The 15,496-nt window shown below is 45.3% G+C and overlaps 1 protein-coding gene across 5 annotated transcripts in view; it reads right to left on the reverse strand.

Moving 5' to 3' along the window:
* The window catches only part of LOC115101852 (cyclin-dependent kinase 17-like), a 96,916-nt gene that overhangs the window by 11,763 nt on the left and 69,657 nt on the right, over nt 1-15,496 (reverse strand). For all 5 annotated transcript variants that reach the window (XM_065005269.1, XM_065005268.1, XM_065005267.1 and 2 more), the window contains 2 exons: nt 12,862-12,995; nt 6,723-6,848 (listed from right to left, as the gene is read on the reverse strand). In XM_065005269.1, coding sequence (XP_064861341.1) covers nt 6,723-6,848; nt 12,862-12,995 — 260 coding nt within the window. The remainder of the gene's footprint in view (nt 1-6,722; nt 6,849-12,861; nt 12,996-15,496) is intronic.

Raw genomic sequence — 15,496 nt, forward strand, 5'->3', positions numbered from 1 at the left:
TCTCTCTCTCTTGTTCTCTCTCTCTCTCTCTGTCTCTCTTGCTCTCACTCTCTCCAGCTCTCTCTCACTCTAGCTCTCTCTCTAGTTATTTCTCTCCAGCTCTCTCTCTCCCTCTCTAGCGCTCTCTCTCACTCTCTCTCTCTAGATCTTTCTCTCCAGCTCTCTCTCTCTCTCTCTCCAGCTCTCTCCCTCTCCAGCTCTCTCTCTCCAGCTCTCTCTCTCTCCAGCTCTCTCCCTCTCCAGCTCTCTCTCTCTCCAGCTCTCTCCCTCTCCAGCTCTCTCTCTCCAGCTCTCTCTCTCTCCAGCTCTCTCCCTCTCCAGCTCTCTCTCTCTCGCTCTCTAGCTCTCTCTCTCCCTCTCACTCTCCAGCTCTCTCTCTCTCCCTCTCTCTCTCCAGCGCTCTCTCTCTCCCTCTCACTCTCCAGCTCTCTCTCTCTCCAGCTCTCTCTCTCTCTCTCGTCTCACTCTCCAGCTCTCTCTCTCTCTCTCCGTCTCACTCTCCAGCTCTCTCTCTCTCCAGCTCTCTCTCTCTCCGTCTCACTCTCCAGCTCTCTCTCTCTCTCTCCGTCTCACTCTCCAGCTCTCTCTCTCTCCAGCTCTCTCTCTCTCCAGCTCTCTCTCTCTCTCGCCATATCTTCCATTCTTCTGTGTCTGTGCGAAATGGTCACGTGACCTATGTTCCGTTGTGCCATAATGTGTGTGTGTGTGTGTGTGTGTGTGAGGGGGGGTCTCCAGTGACCAAGTTAACTAATGAGGCATGTGATCACTTTAAAGGCCCAAAAAGCAGCACAGTGAGAGGCTCGTCTCGGACTGAGGTTGACACACTTACACATTGATGCCAGTGTGTGTGTGTGTGTGTTAACATAGAGCCATACAGAAATCCTCTGATGCTAAACTCATACACATCAATATCAAATACTCTCTTTCTGTGTGTAAATCCCATTAACCTGCTACACATCCACAGTTTAAATCCCATTATCCTGCTACACTTTCACAGTTTAAATCCCATTATCCTGCTACACTTTCACAGTTTAAATCACATTATCCTGCTACACTTTCACAGTTTAAATCCCATTATCCTGCTACACTTTCACAGTTTAAATCCCATTATCCTGCTACACTTTCACAGTTTAAATCCCATTATCCTGCTACACTTTCACAGTTTAAATCCCATTATCCTGCTACACTTTCACAGTTTAAATCCCATTATCCTGCTACACTTTCACAGTTTAAATCCCATTATCCTGCTACACTTTCACAGTTTAAATCACATTATCCTGCTACACTTTCACAGTTTAAATCACATTATCCTGCTACACTTTCACAGTTTAAATCCCATTATCCTGCTACACTTTCACAGTTTAAATCCCATTATCCTGCTACACTTTCACAGTTTAAATCCCATTATCCTGCTACACTTTCACAGTTTAAATCCCATTATCCTGCTACACTTTCACAGTTTAAATCCCATTATCCTGCTACACTTTCACAGTTTAAATCCCATTATCCTGCTACACTTTCACAGTTTAAATCACATTATCCTGCTACACTTTCACAGTTTAAATCCCATTATCCTGCTACACTTTCACAGTTTAAATCACATAATTTTGCTACATTTTCCAAATGTCAAATACAATATTTACCTGGGGTTGCTTGCCTACAGTAATCTGTCAGTAGTACACAGGGTCATTTGGCAATAGCTCGCCTTGACACTTGGTACGCTGAGGTGATGCTTTCAGATAAAAACACACATCTGTATGTGACAGCGGCTGTCAGGATCCATGTAGGTGGAGTCAGTTGGATAGGACCCCCCCCCCCTCACACATACACACACATTTGTCCCCCCCAGGCAATCCCAACGCAGGAAAATAAATCTGCAGGCTTTCAGGCAGTTTAAGCGTGACTGACACAGTGGAGGATGTGTGTATGACCCTACCAATGGTCTTTCTGTCTTTCTAGCATCCCCCTCCCTCCTTAGCTCATTGGAACTTAAAGTATAGTATAGTACTGTCCACACAGATTATGTACAATATGTGTGTGTGTGTGTGTGTGTGTGTGTGTGTGTGTGTGTGGTACAGTGGTTCCTCCAATAAGCCAGTGTTAGTCCTAACTAATATATCAGCTGGGTAATGGGTTCATTCCATTCCCAACGCTTCACTGGCTCTGCTCTCTGCTCGGAGAACAGAACTAGGTCAAACCTACTTTAGTGGAACAAAATGAAGCAACAAAAAACAAATAAGGATGTGTGTGTGTGTGTGTGTGTGAAGCAACTGATGCCACGCAAGAGACAGGGGGTTGACATAGACAGAGAAGGAGAAACAGATAGAGAAAGAGATAGAGGGAGGGAGAGCGATAGGGAGCGAAGGAGAGAGATAGGGAAAAAAGGAAAGGATGCTAGGAGAGAAAAGGGAAGGATGGATAGAAGGAAGTAAGGAAGGAAGGAGAGTGGGAGGAGGAGAGATCCATTTCATGAACGACGGTGGCCACTGAGCGTGACCGTGAGGAGTGGACAGTCACCACAGCTCAATCAATTTAATGATGACATCATCAATCAATCAATTACAAACAGCCAATGGGAAAAATAATGTTACACTGACACCTCGTTCTAACTGGGCAGATGAATATCACGTATCTGAAATCTCACGCATGGCTCTCGACCTTCGCCTCTCCCGAGTCTGTACGGGAGTCGCAGCGATGGGAGAAGAGTGTAACTACCAATTGGATATCATGAAATTGTGGAGAAAAAAGGGGTAAAAGTAAAAGAAAATATAATAATTTGATTAAATAACAAAATACAAAAAAAATACAAAATACATTTCATTCAGATCTGGACATTCGGTCCTTAACAGGAAAATGAGAGTAGTTGCTGAGTGTTGTGTGGTTTGATATGATGCAAGACATGTTTCCAACCAACAGGGGTCATCTGTCGGACTCCATCACTTCTTACCCCCTCCATCCAACCAACGCTCTTCCTTCCCCCCAAGCGTATTTTAACGCAACGGAACACTGAATCTTACTGGACGACACAGTGAATAATTGATGGGGATTGGGAGACGGCTATGAAAGAAGAAAGATAGCCTCAGTGCCTCAGGGTCAAAGGTCAGGATATACAATTACAGGCACTAGCCCCTACTTCCATCTAGATGAGAGAATCATTTTTAACATGATGGGTGTTTCAGTTACACATTGACTCCTGAGGAAGCCCTTAAAGTAGGATGTCGACCATTTTGACAGCTTTACCCAGATATCTTTATATAGCTCACTGATGTCTGTACCCCCAGACCGTTTGTTTGTCCATATCTAAAATAGTATGTATTTTATCATTTCCAGTAGAATGGACTTCTTCCTGAAAAAAACCACCTTCGATATGGGCATTCTCAACAGGATGTTTCATCACAGTAACTGATCCTGTGTTTAAAGGCTGGTACAGTTAGTGTTTCAAGAATGTGCCAACTGGCAAATGGAACCTATTTTTATTTCTTTATTTAACTAAGCAAGTCAGTTAAGAACAACTTCTTATTTTACAATGACGCTCTACCAAACCCTCCGCTAACCCGGACGACGCTGGGCAAATTGTGTTAGCCGTCCTATGGACCTCCCGATCACGGCTGGTTGTCATACAACCCGGGATCGACCCAGGGTCTGTAGTGACACCTCTAGCACTGAGATGCAGAGCCTTAGACCGCTGTGCCACTCGGGAGCTTCTGCTAGGTTTTATGTCAGTTAATTAAAAAACTACAGTCTGTCAAAATAATTACAGAGAGAATTGTATTTTTAAATTAGGCACTTGAAGGGATAAAAATATTTATCTCGAAAAAGGCTGATTGTATGACTAATTTAAGGTGTCCAGTGATAGTATTTGAATAAAGACTTCAGACTGTTTAGATTTCGTCATTCCATCTACACAAGAATGATATAAGCATGAACAACTGTGAGAATGACAATATTTAACGTCTGCAATGAATTTAGACTCAGTAATGCCCAAGTATACAGCATTATGAACCATACTACGGTACACTCTCACCCATATTACACTGACCATCAATACTGAGGAATGCTGGGAAATACAGTACCACATAACGTCCAGTCCTATCCACCCTGAGACATACCTGAACCAATCAGGTTCACCGAAAGCCCCAACCCCAACCTGACCTCTACTGACACTGTGGTTTACCATCAAACAAACATACATCACTCCTGCATGTCCTTCTTCCACTCCTCTATTCCCCCATCATTCCCCCTCTATGTGTGTATCTAGCTCTTTACTTCCTTCCAATCACTTATCTCTCTGTCCTCCCATCTATCAGTCATTCATTATCTCTCTGTCCTCCATCCAACCAGTCATTAATTATCTCTCTGTCCTCCATCCTACCAGTCATTCATTATCTCTCTGTCCTCCCCCCTATCAGTCATTCATTATCTCTCTGTCCTCCATCCTACCAGTCATTCATTATCTCTCTGTCCTCCTTCCTATCAGTCATTCATTATCTCTCTGTCCTCCTTCCTACCAGTCATTCATTATCTCTCTGTCCTCCTTCCTACCAGTCATTCATTATGTCTCTGTCCTCCTTCCTATCAGTTATTCATTATCTCTCTGTCCTCCATCCTACCAGTCATTCATTATCTCTCTGTCCTCCTTCCTATCAGTCATTAATTATCTCTCTGTCCTTCTTCCTACCAGTCATTCATTATCTCTCTGTCCTCCTTCCTATCAGTCATTAATTATCTCTCTGTCCTTCTTCCTACCAGTCATTCATTATCTCTCTGTTCACCTTCCTACCAGTCATTAATCATCTCTCTGTCCTTCTTCCTATCAGTCATTCATTATCTCTCTGTCCTCTGTATTGCATCAGAGGTCTGTCTCCAAGGTATTCCAGTGTTTTTCCAGCAGGGAGGAGCACTGCAGGGCAGACTGACTCCACTACTGAATTATAGATATCTGTTACATCACACACACATGCACACACATGCCTGCCACTCATTTGCAGCACTCGCCTCTAACCACACAAACACCTTACACCTGACCCCTCCCCCATGCATCCTTCTTCTATAAAAACGCCACTCTCCATCCCTTCCCTGACCCCTCCCCCATGCATCCTTCTTCTATAAAAACGCCACTCTCCATCCCTTCCTTGACCCCTCCCCCATGCATCCTTCTTCTATAAAAACACCACTCTCCATCCCTTCCTTTATCCCTCCCTTCAAATGCTTCCTCTTTCATCCTCCTTTCATCTCTCTAAGACTCCTGCAGGAAAGCTGAGTCATTAAATCACTTCAAACAGAGAGAAAGAGAGGTTGCCTGGTCTCACTCAATAACTACAGGGGAGAGGAGAGAGAAAGTTCTCCAGGCTCACATGTCTAATGCAAAATGCATCGGCCCCCTACACATATAGAAAGTAGGGTTCCTCAAGGGTTATTTGGGAAGGTTGATGGTTCCAGGTGGAACTATAATGACTTAAATAACATTTTGAGCCCTCTAATTGTTCTTTACAATTCACTAAAAGGTTCTCTCCTCTTTCAGTGACAATGTAAGGGAGGTGGCTCATTCAAATATTTTAGGGAGTGGTTTACGCACAGCTATTCTTGCGCAACCATGAGTGAGAGTGTCATTCCACTTTATCTAATGTCTTGTTTTATGCCCGTACATATTACATATGACTATGGCCAGTGACAGTGTCTTGTGAAAGACTCTCGTATGGCCTTGCGTCTTTTGAGAACAGTTGTCTAAATCAGTCAGTGGTTCTCACTTCTCTCCTCAGAGACCCCCAGCTGTTCCAGAGGTATCTCTCTTCATTCAACTTGTCAATTAACACAATAATAACACCTATGGAATTTTAACAATATAATATGGCTGACCAGAATAAAGAACCCTGTATGGTTCTTCAAAAGTATCTACAACGAACCTTTCAGAATGAAATATTTTTCATTCTCCATTAAGGTTCTATAAAAAAAATAGCCCCAAAAATGGTTCCCCTATGGTTACAAGCCAAATAGCCCTTATCTGGTACTATGGCCAGCATTACCATATCTGTGTGTACTGGGCCATAGACAGGAACTATTGGCAGCATTACCATATCTGTGTGTACTGGGCCATAGACAGGAACTATTGTCAGCATTACCATATCTGTGTGTACTGGGCCATAGACAGGAACTATTGTCAGCATTACCATATCTGTGTGTACTGGGCCATAGACAGGAACTATTGTCAGCATTACCATATCTGTGTGTACTGGGCCATAGACAGGAACTATTGTCAGCATTACCATATCTGTGTGTACTGGACCATAGACAGGAACTATTGTCAGCATTACCATATCTGTGTGTACTGGGCCATAGACAGGAACTATTGTCAGCATTACCATATCTGTGCCTGCCTACATTTGTATATCCACGTTGTCATGACAATCCTCTCATATGGTCGCTTTGCCTTCCTGTCAAATGTCTTATCCACACTCAGAAACACAAGCACAATGGTCATAACCAACATTTTCAGCTTGACACAATGGCAATGTAGGACCATACTGCTTACATTTCAGAGCAAAGAACTACACAAATGTGCCCGCGCAGTTCGCACACGCACACATGCACACACACACACACACACACACACACACACACACACGCACACACACACACACACGCACACACACACAGGAAAACAGCTGACTCAGACTACATTGCAGCTTGCCAAGTTAAGAGCAGAGAGCAGAGTGTGGACTGACCAATGAGGCTCTTCGTAGCCTGCGGCTCATGGGCTTGTCGAAGGGCGGACTGTTCATGGCAAACTTCTCCAGGTAGCCTTCCGGTAGCCTGATGTCAGCCGGCAGAGACAGGCGCTTGTTTATGTCCTGGAGAGAGAGAGGGAGATAGAGCCAGGTGGGAGAGAGACACAGAGACAGGCACTTGTTTATGTCCTGGAGAGAGTGGGAGATAGAGCCAGGTGGGAGAGAGACACAGAGACAGACACTTGTTTATGTCCTGGAGAGAGAGAGGGAGATAGAGCCAGGTGGGAGAGAGACACAGAGACAGGCGCTTGTTTTTGTCCTGGAGAGAGAGAGGGAGATAGAGCCAGGTGGGAGAGAGACACAGAGACAGATGCTTGTTTATGTCCTGGAGAGAGAGAGGGAGATAGAGCCAGGTGGGAGAGAGACAAAGAGACAGGGATGAGATTATACCTGTATGTTCAATCAGTTAATCAAATCAATATTATTATTGTGATACATTTTCTGTATATAAGAGTATACAGTGACCACTGGCCTGTTCAGGATGGGGGGTCAATTCCACATCAATGCAGTCAATTTAGGAAGTGGATTGAAATTACAATACTGAAAGGTCCTCTGAATGAATTTACTGAATTGAAATGGATTTGATTCCCTGGTTGTGATACATCCATTACTAACAATCACATCTGTAGTCCACATTGAACTACATCTCCCAACATACCTCACTCCTCTATTGCCTACTCCAGGCAGGGTGCCAATCATCCCTGGTTTCCATGGCAGCACTGCCTGGCCCAGACCCAACCTTCCCACAGGATATGTCCCCAATGTGTATGTGTGTGTGTGTGTGTGTGTGTACGTGAACACGTACACAAGCACAATGGTCATAAACAACATTTGCAGCTTGACACAATGGCATTGTAGGACCATACTGCTTTCATTATACAACGGAGAACTACATAAATGAAAATGTAAACTCTATATTTGGCCATGTATGAATATCGAATCTTAATGTTTTGTAGAGATGAAAGGCTGTTAGCACATTGAATGGAGAGAAAACAACATGGAACTAGAGCTGTGACGGTCTGCTGGTAAATGTCATGCAAATGACAGACAGTCACACGGTAATTGACCGTTAATTAACATAAACATGTTTAGCATCTCTGGGCATTGGAACATCTGCATTTTAAAAAGTTGAATAAATCAATTTAATATAGCCTACACCGTTACAATAATATATATGATTTATTTAGTTGTGAAAGGCTGGTAAAGCTGGGAATGTATTCCAAAATATAAGGGCAGCATGTTGCAACTCAATATTAACTCTGTATTGCTGATTTGGAAAAGTCACAAAGAAAGGCCTGCACTCTGATCCTTCCTACAGAAGGAGACAACTGCATCGCTGCTCTGCTCAGTTATGGGTATCTACTCAACGGAAGGTGAAATTAAAATGACAAGTCAAGGCTACAACCACCAAAAGACAACAGGTAGACTGCTGTTTAAGCTATGATCTGAATGGAGTTGGTATTTCGGGTAGCTAATTGTAAGAAGTGCAGTAACATTATGGCTGGCCTCAAGTAGCCTAGGTAGCTAGTTTCTCTCAGTTTGATGATGTCAAGACAGGTACTATGTAATCGAACAGGAGGATAAATAACTAGCGAGAAGTTAGTGTAGCGTAAGATAAGTAGTTGTGGTCTTGGCATGGAACAGAACATAAGAGCCATCACCCTGGGGACTCTGACAACCCATCTCATGCACACACACACACAAACATTCACACACACACACACACACACACAAAGGACACATTCTCATGTATATAATCAGCGATAGTAATGACATCTTGACAACACACACACACAGTATACAACGTATACTGTACGCTAGTGTTGCAAAGTATACCAAAACTGCTGTACTTCTTCAATACTAGAACTAGAATTTTTGTTAGTTTCGGTACTTCTGTCAAATGTGTGTCTCGTTGCATACGGATTGAGCGCATCGAGTCTGTCTAGTAATTTGCCCGAATCTTCTCAAGGGGCAGTAGTAAGCTAGCAAGGGTACTTGTCTTCTCAGGGGGCAGTAGTAAGCTAGCAAGGGTACTTGTCTTCTCAGGGGGCAGTAGTAAGCTAGCAAGGGTACTTGTCTTCTCAGGGGGCAGTAGTAAGCTAGCAAGGGTACTTGTCTTCTCAGGGGGCAGTTGTAAGCTAGCCAGGGTACTTGTCTTCTCAGGGGGCAGTAGCAAGCTAGCAAGGGTACTTGTCTTCTCCGGGGGCAGTTGTAAGCTAGCAAGGGTACTTGTCTTCTCAAGGGGCAGTAGTAAGCTAGCCAGGCTACTTGTCTTCTCAAGGGGCAGTAGTAAGCTAGCCAGGGTACTTGTCTTCTCAGGGGGCAGTAGTAAGCTAGCCAGGGTACTTGTCTTCTCAAGGGGCAGTAGTAAGCTAGCAAGGGTCCTTGTCTTCTCAGGGGGCAGTAGTAAGCTAGCCAGGGTACTTGTCTTCTCAAGGGGCAGTAGTAAGCTAGCCAGGGTACTTGTCTTCTCAGGGGGCAGTAGTAAGCTAGCCAGGGTGCTTGTCTTCTCAGGGGGCAGTAGTAAGCTAGCCAGGGTACTTGTCTTCTCAGGGGGCAGTAGTAAGCTAGCCAGTGTGCTTGTCTTCTCAGGGGGCAGTAGTGAGCTAGCCAGGGTACTTGTCTTCTCAAGGGGGAGTAGTAAGCTAGCCAGGGTGCTTGTCTTCTCAGGGGGCAGTAGTAAGCTAGCCAGGGTACTTGTCTTCTCAAGGGACAGCAGTAAGCTAGCCAGGGTACTTGTCTTCTCAAGGGACAGCAGTAAGCTAGCCAGGGTGCTTGTCTTCTCAGGGGGCAGTAGGAAGCTAGCCAGGCTACTTGTCTTCTCAAGGGACAGCAGTAAGCTAGCCAGGCTACTTGTCTTCTCAAGGGGGCAGTTGTCTTCTCAAGGGGCAGTAGTAAGCTAGCCAGGGTACTTGTCTTCTCAAGGGGGAGTAGTAAGCTAGCCAGGGTACTTGTCTTCTCAAGGGACAGCAGTAAGCTAGCCAGGGTGCTTGTCTTTTCAGGGGGCAGTAGTAAGCTAGCCAGGGTACTTGCCTTCTCAAGGGGCAGTAGTAAGCTAGCCAGGTTACTTGTCTTCTCAAGGGACAGCAGTAAGCTAGCCAGGCTACTTGTCTTCTCAAGGGGGCAGTTGTCTTCTCAAGGGGCAGTAGTAAGCTAGCCAGGGTACTTGTCTTCTCAGGGGGCAGTAGTAAGCTAGCCAGTGTGCTTGTCTTCTCAGGGGGCAGTAGTAAGCTAGCCAGGGTACTTGTCTTCTCAAGGGGCAGTAGTAAGCTAGCCAGGGTACTTGTCTTCTCAAGGGGGAGTAGTAAGCTAGCCAGGGTACTTGTCTTCTCAAGGGGCAGTAGTAAGCTAGCCAGGGTACTTGTCTTCTCAAGGGGCAGTAGTAAACTAGCAAGGGTACTTGTCTTCTCAAGGGGGCAGTTGTCTTCTCAAGTGGCAGTAGTAAGCTAGCACATAAAAAATGATTTTTACAAATGACATTTTGAATTGTAACGTTATTCTACTAGCAACTAAATTCGAATTATTTTTGAGTGGCAATGACATGAACATATATTCAGCATGACATTCATGTGAGCATCATGTGAGCATTATAGCCATTGTAGCCACTAGCCACTAGCCACTAGCCAGCAGCAGCCCTGGGTGGAGCATTGCACACTGGGAGTTGAAATGCACTCTGGGAATCGTAGTATGCTGTGTAAAATCCATTGTATTTTTACAGTATGGTGTGCATGCTTCAGAAATGAGCTTCCGGGGCCTCCCGGGTGGCACAGTGGTTAAGGGCGCTGTACTGCAGCGCCAGCTGTGCCATCAGAGTCCCTTCGTTCGCGCCCAGGCTCAGTCGTAACCGGCCGCGACCGGGAGGTCCGTGGGGCGACGCACAATTGGCCTAGCGTCGTCCGGGTTAGGGAGGGCTTGGTCGGTAGGGATGTCCTTGTCTCATCGCGCACCAGCGACTCCTGTAGCGGGCCGGGCGCAGTGCGCGCTAACCAAGGTTGCCGGGTGCACGGTGTAGCCTCCGACACATTGGTGCGGCTGGCTTCCGGGTTGGATGCGCGCTGTGTTAAGAAGCAGTACGGCTGGTTGGGTTGTGTATCAGAGGACGCATGACATTCAACCTTCGTCTCTCCCGAGCCCGTACGGGAGTTGTAGCGATGAGACAAGATAGTAGCTACTACAATAATTGGATACCACGAAAAAGGGGTAAAATCCCCCCCCCCCCCCTCATTTTGGTATCGAGTATCACTTTGTTATTGAATATTGATTTGGTATCGACTATCGTTTTGGTACTGAATATTGATTTGGTATCGACTATCGTTTTGGTACTGAATATTGATTTGGTATCGACTATCGTTTTGGTACTGAATATTGATTTGGTATCGACTATCGTTTTGGAACTGAATATTGATTTGGTATTGAGTATTTTGATGAACCTGGTATTGGTATCAAAGTCGAACTTCTGGTATCGTGACAACACTACTGTACGTGGGAATATACATACACACGTTGAATATGACAATACCGTGACACATTCACCTGTACACAGTAAGCATTTATCTCTGCTTAATAAGTCCCATCGGCACCTCATCCATTCTGTTAACTCCTCAACACACTCACTGAAGTACACAGTCAACTAACACACACAATGACTACACACAAACATGCCCACACACACAGAGAACACACACAACACACACCGTCAATCAAATAATCATGTTCATACTCATGCACTCTTTCATTCACTTAGAAACATTTGATTTGATTTCATGCATGTGTACACACACACACACATACACTACCACACACACACATACAGAACACATACACAACCTAGTACTTACAATGCAGAACAGCTCTAGTAAGTCCCTCATTGTCCCTCTGAATGGTAATCCTACACTCTCACACACTCTTCCCACACTGCACCTCTCTTGCCTGCCACATGACCCAACAGATAGAGATGGGCAGAAGCAGAGAAAGAGAGAGAGAGAACGAGGGCACGATTGTGCCAGAGTACCCCACACACTCCGAGGAAGAAGGGGAGGAGGATGTAGAGGAGAAGGAGGAGGGAAAAGAGGGAGGGGTGGAGAGATTCCTGAGGGTAGAACAGAGTTGGGGGAAGGGGGGAATGTGGAGTGATGTTGGAAATCGCTGATATTAGTTATTTTCCATCTCTCTGTCCTCCTCATTCTCTCCCTCTCCTCACATCTTTCCTCCATTCTCTCATCCCTCTCTCTCTCCCTCTCCTCACATCTTTCCTCCACTCTCTCTCCCTCTCCTCACATCTTTCCTCCACTCTCTCTCCCTCTCCTCACATCTTTCCTCCATTCTCTCATCCCTCTCTCTCTCCCTCTCCTCACATCTTTCCTCCATTCTCTCTCTCATCCCTCCCTCTCTCCCTCTCCTCACATATTTCCTCCATTCTCTCTCTCATCCCTATCTCTCTCCCTTTCCTCACATATTTCCTCCACTCTCTCTCCCTCTCCTCACATCTTTCCTCCACTCTCTCATCCCTCTCTCTCTCCCTCTCCTCACATCTTTCCTCCATTCTCTCTCTCATCCCTCTCTCTCTCCCTCTCCTCACATATTTCCTCCATTCTCTCTCTCCCTCATCTCACATCTTTCCCCCACTCTCTCTCTCTCTCTCTCTCTCTCATCCTTCTCTCTCTCCCTCTCCTCACATCTTTCCTCCACTCTCTCTTTCTCTGCCCATCCATGTCCAAGTTCTACCTCTTTCTGTTCCTTATCATGGTTTCATTATTTCATTCAGCCCCCCCCCTCCTTCTCTCTGTCTGTAGTAAACATGGTGTAAAGCAGTCCAGTCCAGAGTGTCCACACAGAGGCAGCAGACTGTGTGTCCAGGGGCATTTCCTGCAATACTGCTGTGCTCATCATTCTACAGCTACCACACACACACACACACACACACACACACAGACAGACAGACAGACAGACAGACAGACAGACAGACAGACAGACAGACAGACAGACAGACAGACAGACAGACAGACAGACAGACAGACAGACAGACAGACAGACAGACCTAAACAGAGAGAGAGACACACACACACACCACTTGTACCTCATTGGAGATGCGTCTGTGGTGGTTGTTCCTCATGCGGACCCTGACTGGACTCTGGACTTCATCAGAAGACGTCCCAGATGCCTGATCACTCTCCCCGTCTGAGCCCATCTTCACGTTCTCATGGACGATACCTGCAGGAAACAATCAACATACTTTATCTGGATCCTCAGTCAAGTATTAAAGGCAAAAACTTCTCAACTCCTGTGGTCAGATGAGTATTAAAGGCAAACTTCTCAACTCCTGTGGTCAGATGAGTATTAAAGGCAAACTTCTCAACTCCTGTGGTCAGATAGTATTAAAGGCAAACTTCTCAACTCCAGTCAGATGAGTATTAAAGGCAAAAACTCCTGTGGTCAGATGAGTATTAAAGGCAAACTCAACTCCTGTGGTCAGATGAGTATTAAAGGCAAAAACTTCTCAACTCCTGTGGTCAGATGAGTATTAAAGGCAAACTTCTCAACTCCTGTGGTCAGATGAGTATTAAAGGCAAACTTCTCAACTCCTGTGGTCAGATGAGTATTAAAGGCAAACTTCTCAACTCCTGTGGTCAGATGAGTATTAAAGGCAAACTTCTCAACTCCTGTGGTCAGATGAGTATTAAAGGCAAACTTCTCAACTCCTGTGGTCAGATGAGTATTAAAGGCAAACTTCTCAACTCCTGTGGTCAGATGAGTATTAAAGGCAAACTTCTCAACTCCTGTGGTCAGATGAGTATTAAAGGCAAACTTCTCAACTCCTGTGGTCAGATGAGTATTAAAGGCAAACTTCTCAACTCCTGTGGTCAGATGAGTATTAAAGGCAAACGTCTCAACTCCTGTGGTCAGATGAGTATTAAAGGCAAACGTCTCAACTCCTGTGGTCAGATGAGTATTAAAGGCAAACGTCTCAACTCCTGTGGTCAGATGAGTATTAAAGGCAAACGTCTCAACTCCTGTGGTCAGATGAGTGGTCAGATGAGTATTAAAGGCAAACGTCTCAACTCCTGTGGTCAGATGAGTATTAAAGGCAAACGTCTCAACTCCTGTGGTCAGATGAGTATTAAAGGCAAACTTCTCAACTCCTGTGGTCAGATGAGTCATTACAATAACAATAGTTTAAATCCCAAGAAAAATACTTTAATCAAAACGTCTGGAAGGACAGGGGATGATTTAGGCGATATTTTAACCATTCTGTTTTTACATAGGAGCCACATATTGTAAATGTATGCATACAGAGGTCAGGTGTAAGTTACAACCACATGGAAAACACCATCTCCTCCATATAAATGACTGAAAAAGGCAGATTTCTACCACTATCTATCCCAGATGATTTTTGTTTTGTATCTCACATTTGATAATGATCTTAATGGTTAAGGGACCAGAGTCAGAGAAACACACACAACCCTGAGATGGCACTTCTTCAGAGCACCCCCCTCTCAGGCGAGAGATTTTACCACCAGCCTTGCAGGGGTGTCAGCTAGGTGTCAGCTAGGTGTGTAAAACACAGGTGGTGAGATGAGGAGGTCAGGAGATCAATATTACTGCACTGCAGCTGTCTTAAGTGTAAATCACACTCCACAATTGCTGAGACGCGTCAGTCCGGCGATCCATTTTGACAGAGATATGTGGCTCTGAGACCGCAGGGACACACAGCCCGACCAACCAACACGTCTCCAGTACGCCTCCTCTATTCATTTGGATGTGTTGACAGTTGGAGAAATCGCTCGAGCTGCTCTGAGAATTTGAAAAGTATGAAAGCCAGCGGTCCAATATTCTAGAACACTGCTGTGCGTATGATTACACATTTTGGACTACGATAAACACTTTATTGTCTGTCTGTCTGTCTGTGTGTGACAGTGTTTGATGCGTGTATGACAGTGTGTGTGTGTGTGTGTGTGTGTGTGTGTGTGTAGGGGGAAGGGAGGTAAGACTCTCTTTCCATCAGTCTTAGGTTTCAAGGTTTCTTTGGCTTCCATGGTGTGGTATCTGAGACAGCAGCACTCAGGGATCAGTAGCCTAGTCTACAGACTTGAGGTGACTGAATGTAATGGTGTATAGTGATAAACTGGAATGAATAACCCCCTGACAGACAGATAGACAGAGAGATCTAGAGAGACAGAGAGATGACATAGAGAAAGAAGAGAGAGAGAGAGAGAGAGAGAGAGAGACTTGCACAGAGAGACAGAGAGAGAGAGAGAGAGAGGACCAGGAGAAAGAGGGGAGAGAGAGAGAGAACAGAGAGAGGACCAGGAGAAAGAGGGGAGAGAGAGAGAGAACAGAGAGAGGACCAGGAGAAAGAGGGGAGAGAGAGAGAGAGAGAGGACCAGGAGAAAGAGGGGAGAGAGAGAGAGACAGAGACAGAGAGAACAGAGAGAGGACAGAGAGAAAAGAGAGAGAGAAAGAGAGTGAGAGAGAGACTGGCACAGAGAGACAGAGAGAGAGAGAGAGAGAGGACCAGGAGAAAGAGGGGAGAGAGAGAGAACAGAGAGAGGACCAGGAGAAAGAGAGAGAGAGAGAGAGAGAGAGAGAGAGAGAGAGAGAGAGAGAGAGATAGGACCAGGAGAAAGAGGGGAGAGAGAGAGAGAGACAGAGACAGAGAGAACAGAGAGAGGACAGAGAGAAAAGAGAGAGAGAGAAAGAGAGTGAGAGAGACT

This window comes from Oncorhynchus nerka, linkage group LG20 (assembly GCF_034236695.1).
Source record: "Oncorhynchus nerka isolate Pitt River linkage group LG20, Oner_Uvic_2.0, whole genome shotgun sequence".
In the NCBI taxonomy this organism is placed as follows: Eukaryota; Metazoa; Chordata; class Actinopteri; order Salmoniformes; family Salmonidae; genus Oncorhynchus; species Oncorhynchus nerka.